The sequence below is a fragment of the Mobula birostris genome, chromosome X (genome assembly GCF_030028105.1).
Source record: "Mobula birostris isolate sMobBir1 chromosome X, sMobBir1.hap1, whole genome shotgun sequence".
Classification (NCBI taxonomy): Eukaryota; Metazoa; Chordata; class Chondrichthyes; order Myliobatiformes; family Myliobatidae; genus Mobula; species Mobula birostris.
In genome coordinates, this window is record NC_092402.1 from 60,614,924 (window position 1) to 60,626,908 (window position 11,985).

Below are 11,985 nucleotides of genomic sequence, written 5' to 3' on the forward strand. Positions count from 1 at the left end.
TTTTACGCAAAGAACGGTGAATGCGTGGAATGGGCTGCCAGCGATGGTGGTGGAGGCAGATACGATAGTACCTGGAGGTGCATCTGAATGACAGACTTGAGTGCAGCACCAACATGGAGGCTGTGTACAAGAAGGTTCAGAGTCGCTTCTACTTCCTGAGGAGACTGAGGTCGTTTAGAGTATGCAGGCCTCTGCTTTACATGTTCTACCAGTCTGTTGTTGCCAGTACAATCTTCTATGGGGTGGTGTGCTGGAGCAATAGCATCAACATGGGTGATGCTAACAGGCTCAGTAAACTGATTAGAAAGGCTGGCTCTGTTATAGGAGTCAAACTGGACACACTGGAAGGTGTGGTAGAATAAGGATCCTACGGAAAATCCTGGCAATGTTTCTCACCCTCTGCATGTCACCTTGGCTGAACAGAGGAGCACTTTTATTAATAAACTAAGACATCTGCACCGCTCCAAAAAGTGCTGTAGGGGGTCATTCTTACCCTCGGCCATTGAGCTCTATAATAAGTCAACCTGTAGCCGGAGAAGTGATGACCCCCCCCCCAACCCCCACCGTTGGACTGTTCGAGGTAACTTATTTTTTATTCTTTCTTACTTCGTTTCTAGTATTTGTATATTTGTATATCTGTGTACTTTTGCACAACATCCAATCCAGAGTAGCTGATCCCCTAAGTGGGCTCAACCACGAGCTGCTCTAAAAAGCCATCTTGTAGGCATTCTCGAAATTCCCTCTATTGGGCTCCAATTCCAAGCTGATTTGCAATTTACCTATAAATTGAAATCCCCCATGGCTAATGTAACATTGCCCTTTTGACATGCATTTCCTATCTCCCGGTGTCATTTGTAGACCATATCTTTACTACTGTTCTGGAGGTCTGTATATAACTCCCACCAGTGTCTTTTTACCCTTGCAGTTCCTTAGCTCTACCCTATGACACTTCATTCTAATGATTTAATTTCATTTTTACCAACAGAGCGTACATGCCTGTCAAAGCAGCAGTGCACCAATGTGAAAGGGATTCACATGAAACTGTCTTAACAAAGATACTTCCACTTTTGACACTGTGCTTCTTGGTAACGTGTACAGCCTGCACTTCTCCAGCAGAGGGAGCAACAGTGTAAGAATAGAGAGCAACGTCCCGCTGCAGCTGGTGGTCTGAGACTGGTGCGGGGACTTCAGACAGGACATCCGTCAGTCCACACTGGCGCTGGCTCTTCTTAGCTAGTGGACAATGAACCAGTGTTACTGGTGGATAACTTGCTCAGTATTAGAAAGGCATTGCGTCCTGACCCAGTTCACCGATTGTCTGATAGCCTCCACCCCAAACACCACGATATTATAACTGAACTGGTTGATGCAATTCTGTTTTAAGCTCCCACCTTTCCAGTTAAATCCACAAATCTGATGAATGTGCACTGTACGCATTTCCACTGTTGACAATTTGATAGATACGGCTTTCTTAGGTGGGTAAATATGCTTGCATGAAACTCCGCTCAGGATCTGCTCTGACAGTTCCCAGTACAGAGTAATTGGAGCAAAGTAGAAATGTCGGTGGGTTACAGGGAAGGAGGAGGGAGCCCGGCACTGTCCACAGTGTTGGTTCGATGAGATGTTATACCAACTGCCTGCTCCTGGGTGTATGTCGTGCCTCTTATTCAGTGTTTTCACCTTAGTTGCCAAAACGCTCTGATGGCTCTCCCCTCACTATACTTGAAGACTCTTCCAGTCCTCTGAGGTATCTTCCTCCCTCCAATTCTGACCCCTTCATTCCCATAGTACTCTTGACTTCAGAATCCACCTCATTATGACCTTGCACTTTATTGTTTACCTCCTACTGTACTTTCTCTGTAGCTGTTACACGAGTACAGACCCTGAACTATCAAACATTATTTGTAAGGTAACCCTTTCATTCCTGGAATTATCCTTGTGAACTCCTCTGAACCCTCTCTAGTGCCAGCACATCTTTTAGATGAGGAGCCCAAAACTGTTCACAGATAATACTCAAGGTGAGGCCTCACCAGTATCTTATAAAGCCTCAGCATCACATCCTTGCTCTTGTTTTCTACACCTCTCGAAATGAATGCTAACATGGTATTTGCCTTCCTCACCTCAGACTCAATCTGCAAATTAACCTTCAGGTTGTTCTGCACAAGGATTCCCAAGTCCCTCTGCATGTTATATTTCTGGATTTTCTGCCCGTTTAGAAAAGAGTCTGCACATTTATTTCTACTATCAAAGTGCATGATCATGCATTTTTCAACATTGTATTTCATTTGCCACTCTCTTGGCCATTTTCCTATTTTTTCTAAGTCCTTCTGCATCCTACCTGTTTCCTCAACACTACCTGCTCTTCCACCAATCTTTGTATCATCTACAAACTTGGCAACAAAGCCATCTATTCCATCATCTAAATCATTGATATACAACATAAAAACAAGTGGTCCCAACACCAACCCCTGCAGAACCCCACTAGTGACTGGCAGCCAACCAGAAAATGATCCTTTTATTCCCGCTCGCTGCCTCCTACCAATCAGCCAATGCTCTAAAAATGTCAGTAACTTTCCTGTAATACTCTTAATTTGGTAAGCAGCCTCATGTGTGGCACCTTGTCAAAGGCCTTCTGAATGTCCAAATATACAACATCTGCAGCATCCCTTTTATCTACCCTACATGTAATCTTCTCAAAGAATTCCAGCAGGTTTGTCGGGAAAGATTGTCCCGTAAGGAAACCATGTTGACTTTGTCCTATCTTGTCCTGTGTCACCAAGTACTCCACAACCTCACCCTTAACAATTGACTCCAACATCTTCCCAATCATCGAGGACAGGCTAACTGGTCTATAATTTCCTTTCTGCTGCCTTCCTCCTTTCTTAGAGTGGAGTGACATTTGTAATTTTCCAGTCCTCTGGCACCATGCCAGAGTCCAATGATTTTTGAAAGATCATTACTAATGCCTGTACAATCTCTAAGGCTACAACTTTCAGAACTCTAGGGTGCAGTTCATCTGGTCCATGTGACCTAGGTACCCTTGGGTCTTTTAGCTTTTGAGCACCTTCTCCTTTACAATAGTAACTGCACTCACTTCTCTTCCCTCACACACTATAACATCAGGCATACTGCTAGTGTCTTCCACAGTGAAGACTGACGCAAAATACTCATTTAGTTCATCAGTCATCTCCTTGTTGTCCGTTATTATTTCTCCAGTCTCATTTTCTAGCGGTCCTATATCCACTCTCATCTCTTTTATTTTTTACATTCTTGAAAAAGCTTTTACTATCCACTTTGATATTGTTTGCTAGCTTGCTTTCATATTTCATCTTTTCCCTCCTAATGATTCTTTCAGTTGCTCTCTGTCAGGTTTTAAAAACTTGCCAATCCTGTCTTCCCACTCATTTTTGCTTTGTTGTATGCCCTCTCTTTTGCTTTTACATAAGCTTTGACTTCTCTTGTCAGCTACGGTTGTACTATTTTGCCATTTGAGTAAATTCCTTCACTTTTGTAATTCATCTATCCTGCACCTTCCTCATTTTTCCCAGAAACTCAAGCCATTGTTGCTCTGCTGTCATCCCTACCAGCATCTCCTTCCAATTTACTTTGGCCAACTCCTTATTGTACCACTGTAATTTCCTTGACTCCATTGAAATATGCTATGTCAGACTTTCTCCTATGAAATTTCAAGTTGAACTCAATCATACTGTGATCACTGTCACCTAAGGGTTCTTCTACCTTAGGCTCCTTCATCGCCTCCTGTTCATTACATAACACCCAATCCAGTATAACTGATCCCCAGTAGGCTCAATGACAAATTGCTCTAAAAATCTATCTCATAGGCATTCAACAAACTCTCTCTTGAGATCCATTTCCAACCTGATTTTTCCAATTGACCTGCATGTTGAAATTCCCATGACTATCATGACATTGCCCTTTTGACATGTTTTTTCTATTTCCTGTTGTAAGGCCAGTGATGATGTGGGGATGGAACTGGACTCTCTGACGGTGGTGTCTGAAAAGAGGATGCTGTCTAAGTTGCATGCCATCTTGGACAATGTCTCCTATCCACTACATAATGTACTGGGTGGGCACAGGAGTACATTCAGCCAGAGACTCATTCCACCGAGATATAGCACAGAGCGTCATAGGAAGTCATTCCTGCCTGTGGCCATCAAACTTTACAACTCCTCCCTTGGAGGGTCAGACACCCTGAGCCAATAGGCTGGTCCTGGACTTATTTCATAATTTACTGGCATAATTTACATATTACTATTTAACTATTTATGGTTCTATTACTATTTATTATTTATGGTGCAACTGTAACGAAAACCAATTTTCCCCGGGATCAATAAAGTATGACTACTACTACTACTACTACTACTAAGCTGTCATCTAGATCCCAGCTACTGGTAGGAGGCCTGTATAATATATAACCACCGGGCTGCGGACTGATAGCGGGCCGCAAAGCATGTGCTACCGGGCCGTGAGGAAACGATATGAGTCAGCTGCACCTTTCCTCATTCCCTGTCACGCACTGTTGAACTTGATCATAGGGTTGCCAACTGTCCCGTATTTGCCGGGACATCCTGTATATTGGGCTAAATTGGTTTGTCCCGTACTTCCTCTGCTAAGGTAGAGAATTCCTATGAAACCTTTCGTGCCGAAATGGCGTGAAGCGAAGAAGCAATTACCATTAATCTACATGGGAAAAATTTTTGTGCGTTCCTAGACCCAAAAAATAACCTACCAAATCATACCAAATAACACATAAAACCAAAAATGAATAACAGTAACATATAGTAAAAGCAGGAATGATATGATAAATACAAACCTATATAAAGTAGAAATGTATGTACAGTATAGTCGGGAAGATGAAGGCAAAACTGATTTGTGGGGGAAAAATTCGGCACGTACGTGCATATGCACACAGGTGCCCACGCAAGGCTTCATGGTCCTGGTAGTCTTTCCTGGGGTAAAGTGTCTCGTATTTGACTGCTACTTTTGTCCCTTATTTGGGAGTGAGAAAGTTGGCAACCCTAACTGTAAAAGACATGTTGAGGTGAGTTTAACCCTACTTGAACACCACCCCCACCCCCCCACTGGTCGGTCGGTCTGCAAGAATATTGTCAATATTAAACCGGTCCGCGGTGCAAAAAAGGTTGGGGTCCCCTGCTGTATATAACTGCCATCAGGGTCCTTTTATCCTTGCAGTTTCTTAAAGGATTCAACATCTTCTGATCCTATGTCACATCTTTCTACTGATTTGGTGCCATTTTTTAGCAGTAGAGCCACACCATCCCCTCTGCCTATCCCTCCGATACAACGTGTAACCTTGGACAATCAGCTCCCAACTACAACCATCCTTCAGCCACGATTCACTGATAGCCACAACATCATACCTGACAATCTGTAACAGTGCAATAAGATCATCCACCTTATTTCTTATGCTCTGTGCATTGAGATATAACACTTTGAGTACTGTATTTGCTACCCTTTTTGATTCTGCATCCCTAAGGGACTGATACTCACTCTGCTGGCTGCAATTATGTTTTATCATCTGCCTGCCCTTCCTGACAGTCTGACTGCACGCTATCTTTGTTTTTTTACCATACGTCCGATCCTGAGCCCCCTGCCAAATTAGTTTAACCCCTCCCCAACAACTCTAGCAAACCTGCCCACCAGAATATTGGTCCCCCTCCAGTTCGGATGCAACCCGTCACTCGTGACCAGTCATACTTCCCCCAGAAGAGATCCCAATGATCCAAGAACCTGAAGCCCTGCCCCCTGCACCAGCCTCTCAGCCACGTATTAAACTGCCAAATCACCCTGTTTCTACCCTTACTGGCACGTGGCACAGACAGCCATCCAGAAATTACTACCCGGGAGTCCTGCTTCTCAGCTTTCAGCCTAGCTCTCTAAATTCCCTTTTCAGGACCTCTTTGTTTTTCCTTCCTATGTCATTGGTAACAATATGTACCAGGACATCTGGCTGCTCTCCCTCCCTCTCCAAAATGTTGTGGACGCGATCTGAGACGTCCCTGACCCGGGCACCTGGGAGGCAACATACCATCTGGGTGTCTTGTTCACATCTACAGAATCTCCTGTCTGTTTCCCTCACTACTGAGCCCCCTATTACTACTGTTGCCCTCTTCTCCCACTTTACCTTCTACACCATGGACCCATGCTGAGTACCAGTAACCCAGTCTCCATGGCATTCCACTGGAAGATCATTCCCCATAATAGTATCCAAAGCAGTGTACTTATTATTGAGGGCAATGGCTGCAGGGGCGCTCTGCGCTAACTGCCTATTCTCATTTCCATTTCTCCTGACGGTCACCCAGCTGCTCACCTCCTGCTACTTTGGGGTGACTACTTCCCTGTAACTCTGAGCGATGATCTCCTCACTCTCCTGTACAAGCTGAAGGTCATCCAGCTGCTGCTCCAGGTCCCTAACACGGTCTTCAAGGAGCTGCAGCTGCAACCGGTCTCCCAGAACTCCCACATCTGGCATGAAAAACACACCACGGCCATTTACTACACCAGGTACAGTAAGAGGAAAAATAAAGTGAACCTTAACAGAAGCTTACCCTGAGCCAATGCCTCTCTTGAGCCAAAGCCTGACACTCCAACTCTCACCACTGGCCCACTCACAACAATGGCCGCCCCGCTTGCCCCATCTGTACTTTTATACAAGCGTTGCCGTCCTGCGAGAAACGTTGATGCTGTGGCCTGCTCCTACCACTGATTGGACCGTCAGAAAACAGTAAGCAGTATGCAAGAAAGGTTTTTCACTGTATCTTGGTACATGTGACAATAATAAGCCAATTACAAAACCAAATTAAGTCATCCCTCCATTAGTGGCTGTGTCTTCAGCGGCCAAGCCAGAAACTCTGAATATCCCTGTCTATACCCCTTGGCTCTTTTAACCACCACTTAAATTCTAATTATTTGACCATATGTCCTTGTGTCACCTTTTATCATGAATCATCTTCTGGGGATTTCTAGATACTTAACAAAGCTGCAAAATACTTTAAAAAATGTTGACATGTGAACTGCAATTTATGATTAAATGTATCAATTTTGATGCGAAATAAAAGGCAAACTTAACTCAATTCAAATTACTATGCCCAGAAACAAGGGCCAAGGATCAAGGGGCAACTTTATTCACCATAGACATTGATATGTATTAGGGATTTGCTGTGGTGTGTTGACATGACGTGACAAAAAACAGCAACATTCAACAGTTGTAACGAATAAAGAATTATATGGAAATGAAGTTAAAAATTAACGTACAGATATGGAATAAAATGTGCATAAATACATAAATACCAGCACGTATTTACAATGTAAACATAAAAGGTGGTTTAATGTGTTTACAATGCACAGTGACAGGGGGTAATTTGTTATTGTAAATTGTTCTGAGATTAGGTTAGGGTTAATTGGGTATGTCGGGGTTGGTGGGGGTGGCATGGCTTAAAAGGCCAGAATGGCCTCCCCTGCGCTGTATCAGTAAATTAATAAATAAATGTAAAGCATCCTACAGCACTAGTTTAAAGAAGACTGGCTGGAAAAATGGGCTGAAAAACGGCCGATGGAATTTAATGCAGACAAGAGTAAGGTGTTGCACTTCCATAGAACCAGCCAGGGTAGGTCATACACAGTGAACGGTAGGGCACCGAGGAGTGTGGCAGAACAAAGGGATCTGGGAATACTGATCCATAATTCGTTGAAAGTGGTGTCACAGAGAGATAGGGTCATAAAGAAAGCTTCTGGCACATTGACCTTCATAAATCAATGTTTTAAGTACAGGAGACGGGATGTTATCCTGAAGTTGTATAGGACATTGGTGAGGCCTAATTTGGAGTATTGTGTGCAGTTTTGGTCACCTGCCTACAGGAAAGATGTAAACAAGGTTGAAAGAGTACAGAGAAAATTTACATGGATGTCGCTGGGTCTGGAGGACCTGAGTTATAAGGAAAGATTGAATAGGTTAGGACTGTATTCTTCAGAACGTAGAAGATTGAGAGGAGATGTGACAGAGTATACAAAATTACAAAGGGTATAGATAGAGTAAATGCAAGCAGGCTTTTTCCACTGAGGTTGGGTGGGTCTAAACCAGAGGTTAAGGGTGAAAGTTGAAAAGTTTAAGGGGATCATGAGGGGGAACTTTTTCACTCAGAAAGTTATGAGAGTGTGGAATGAGCTGCCAGCCAAGTGTTTCATGCGAGCATAATTTCAATGTTTAAGAGAAGTTTGGAAAGGTATGTGGATAGTAGGGGTATGGAAGGCTATGGCCCTGGTGCAGGTCGATGAGAATTTGCAGTTTTAATGGATTCAGCATAGACTTGATGGGCTGAAAGACCTGTTTCTGTGCTATAGTTCTCTGACTCTAAGAGTAGGGGAGTCATTGTCAGTGACTTGCCTGACAATCTCCCATCTAAGACTATTGGGTGGGGACTGCAGGCGGTGACCTCCTTCCACCTCTTACCTTCCCAGCGTCCAGGGATCTAAACAGTCCTTCCAGGTGAGGCAGTGATTCATTTGCACTTCTAATGTACTGTATTTGGTGTTCACAATGTGGTCTCCCCTACACTGGAGAAACCAGACATAGATTGGACGACAGTTTCACATAACGTGTAGTGACCCTGGACATCCTGTTACCCACCCCTTTAGTTCACCATCTCAGTCCTATCAATCTGCAGCCTCCTGCACTGAGGCCCAACAAAACCTTGAGGAACAGCATCACATCTGTCTGGGCACACCAGCCTTCCAGGCAATATTAAAATTCTACAACCTCAGGTAACTTACTTCCTCTGTCTGTATCAGAATTCAGCCTCTCTCAGTCCCCACTTTAATACATTGTTCTCTCCACCTGTTTCTGCCGGGATTTCTAACTTTGGTCCAAAAGAAAGGTCTTCGACCTGAAAGACTAATCCTATTTCTCCACAGATGCCGCCCGACCTGCTGAGTGTTTGCAGCACGTTCTATTTCCATTGTGAATTCTTTCTCACATGCTACGCGCAGCATTTCCTTTGATCTAGACTGGTGTCACTGCCCTAATGTGCTGTTAGCGCCGGCTCAATGATAAAAATGCCTGAGTTATCCTCGTCATGGACGCACTGGTGCACATGTCACGTTGCACAGCCACAGTAGTTGTCTTCGGGTTGAATTATCAGAACCGCCCCACCACTCCAGTCGGCCACGTGCCTTCCAGTCCTTGCGCTCGCCTGGGCTCGGGAAGCAGGACCTCATGCCCTAGGGGAGGGGAGAGTGGGACGGGTGGGTCGGAAAGTAGGTATCACGTGGTACGTGGAGTGGTGAGACATAAAGTTAAAACTATTTAATCCCAGCAACCTGAATATAAAAAGAAAGAATACAGACGACCAGTAATTGCGCCTACCATTCTGTCAGTACAATTGGATTGAACCCCTGGCCTTTAAACAAATGGTTTAACCCAAACTAGTATTAAAATCCCTCGCAAGTGAGTGAAGCTGACACTGTGAGGAGGTTTATTGGTTGAAGCAGGCGAGGTGCGAAGATTCATTGGTTGGCTCAGTCCGGGCAAACACGCGTGTCGATTTTCTGTCTTCACTGGCGAGGTTTGCGAATTAACGCAGAGTCCTCAGCGGTTCGGCGTCTGCGAAGAATGAATTCTATTTGGCCGAGTACTGATTTCTATCCGACGAAAGCTGCCGCTGCTCGGGCGGTCCTCGCCTGCTGTAATTACACCCGGGTTGTAAGCGATGCCGCGGTCGGGGCAGCCGCTCGGGACGAGCGCAGCCTCTACATCATGAAAGTGGTCCAGATCGCTGTCCTCTGCGTCCTCTCCCTCACTGTCATCTTCGGTATTTTCTTCCTGGGCTGCAACCTGCTCATCAAGTCGGAGAGTATGATTAACCTCCTGGTGAAGGAGCGGAGACCGTCGAAAGAGGTGGAAGCTATAATCATTGGCTCTTTCTAAAGTTCGGAGCAAAGGACAAGACCAGGAGGTGGTGGGAAATGATCCTTGCGAAGAGGTCAATGAACTCTGGACTCTAAAGAGGACTATCAATTCGCCCTGCAGAGTGTTTAAATTCTCTGAAAGAAAATAGTTTTGTAAGAGCGCGGCTGAGTTATAAGAAGTTTGCTCGCGGTGTGCATTTGGGGTGTGGGGAAGATACGGACAATGTACTGCAGTGTAATGTCTGTTGGGCGGATATCGGAATACCGTTTCACCGTGTCGTGCCCCCCACCTCCCTTGGCTTAGAAAATTAAAAAAAGACTGGGGAAATGATTACGAGGAGTTCTCGGTTCGTCCTGTTGGATCAAAATGTAACATTAGCGTGCCTGTTTCAGTACTGAGTTCTGAACTTAAACACTTCGTGTTAAAACCGATGTTGAGATGATTCTTGCGATGGTGTATACTTAGCTGCTTTGAAAGCTTTCTCTCGGGTTTGAGTTGTCAATCATACCCCAAAGTTAGAATGTTGCGCCCTCGTTGTATAATGACCTGTCTGGCTCAAGCATCCCTGCTAGCTCTTTGAAAGTACTGTCCATTTAATGCCAAAGTCCTGCAGATGCCCCTTTCCAACCCCCTCCGCATTCCACTCTCTACCTCATTTCCATTAGGGAGGTCCCATATTCCGACCACCACACCCCGACCTGGGTCCGCGCCCTTCTCCCAAACCGAGAAACCCCAGGCAAGAGCGGGCAGGAGCTGATGTTACATTTCAAATGTAGCTTGAATCTCGAGAAGGATCAAAGTGTGTATGTAATGTGGTTTGCGGACACTCCATCCTGAGTAAAGCCCTCGAATGTTTCAATTTTCCTTCTCGGGGAGAGAACTTTTCTAAAGGCCTCTGCAGGCGGGAAAAGAAGGCGTCGAGGGTGGGAAAACTGCCGTTGCCATTGCTGGGCAAATACCTGATGTCCTTTAGGACTTTTGTTAGTCTGCTTAAAATAAATTGGGCAGCCGCACGGTAGAAGGTGTTGGAGAGGAGGACTGTATAACTGAATAGACTGACATGCGGGCGTTTATATTTAATCCGCACAGCCTTTATTAGGTGACGATTATTGTATTATTGTGTGTTTATTAATTTGTATGGGGCTTTATTATTGATTTCTAAAAATCATCAACATAGTACTGTTTCCCCCGTATATTGTGTTGAAAACATTAACAATAAATTGATCAATCAATTTTGAGATATTTGGTGTATTGATTTGAATAATTATTAGCAATAATGACGTGAATTATCTTTCTCTGCGTGTCTGCCTCTCAGTGAAACTCTGATATCGTTTTTAATAAAGTTAGACCTGAAAGTAATGTCGATTTCCCTGCACTGGCACTGACCTTTATAGATCACCGCTCATTACTGAAGGAGTGAAAGTGTCATGAAGTTAACATACGGATGGCAGGGGCATTGGTAATGGTTACACTGTTTCATTCTGGGTTCATAAACAGGTTTATCAGATGAGAGTTGAATTTTCTGTCTCATATCCCTCTTGCCAATCACCTGTCCAGCTCTTGGCTCCATCCCTCCCCCTCCTGCCTTCTCCTATCATTTTGGATCTCCCCCTCCCCCTCCCCCTCCCACTTTCAAATCTCTTACTCACTCTTCCTTCAGTTAGTCCTGACGAAGGGTCTCAGCCCAAAACGTCGACTGTACCTCTTCCTAGAGATGCTGCCTGGCCTGCTGCGTTCACCAGCAACTTTGATGTGTGTTGCTTGAATTTCCAGCATCTGCAGAATTCCTCGTGTTTATGAATTTTCTGTCTCTTAGGATTCTCGAGATGGTGTTTCTCCCATCCCATTTCCCCTCCTAGACATTGATTTTAAATTAACGTTGCTGCACACACAAAGCAGGATTTAAAAACTATCACATTAGAAATATAAAACTTTTCTTTTGAATAATTTCTAACGCGATGAGGAGGAGGAGAAGACTTCCTCTGAGTATGGTGAATTCGTAATCATCGACCCTTTACAACACAAAAATAAGCCACCCC

At 44.5% G+C, this 11,985-nt stretch overlaps 1 protein-coding gene across 1 annotated transcript; it reads left to right on the plus strand.

Moving 5' to 3' along the window:
- Nucleotides 1-9,514: 9,514 nt before the first annotated feature.
- On the plus strand, nucleotides 9,515-11,130 carry LOC140191473 (protein reprimo A-like). The gene has a single exon (XM_072248918.1). The coding sequence runs from the start codon at nucleotides 9,650-9,652 to the stop codon at nucleotides 9,962-9,964; it is 315 nt and encodes a 104-aa protein (XP_072105019.1). The 5' UTR covers nucleotides 9,515-9,649; the 3' UTR covers nucleotides 9,965-11,130.
- The last annotated feature ends 855 nt before the right edge of the window (nucleotides 11,131-11,985 follow it).

Coding starts and splice junctions, on each gene's coding strand:
- LOC140191473 (XM_072248918.1), top strand. CDS start 9,650: ATGAATTCTATTTGGCCGAGTACTGATTTCTATCCGACGAAAGCTGCC.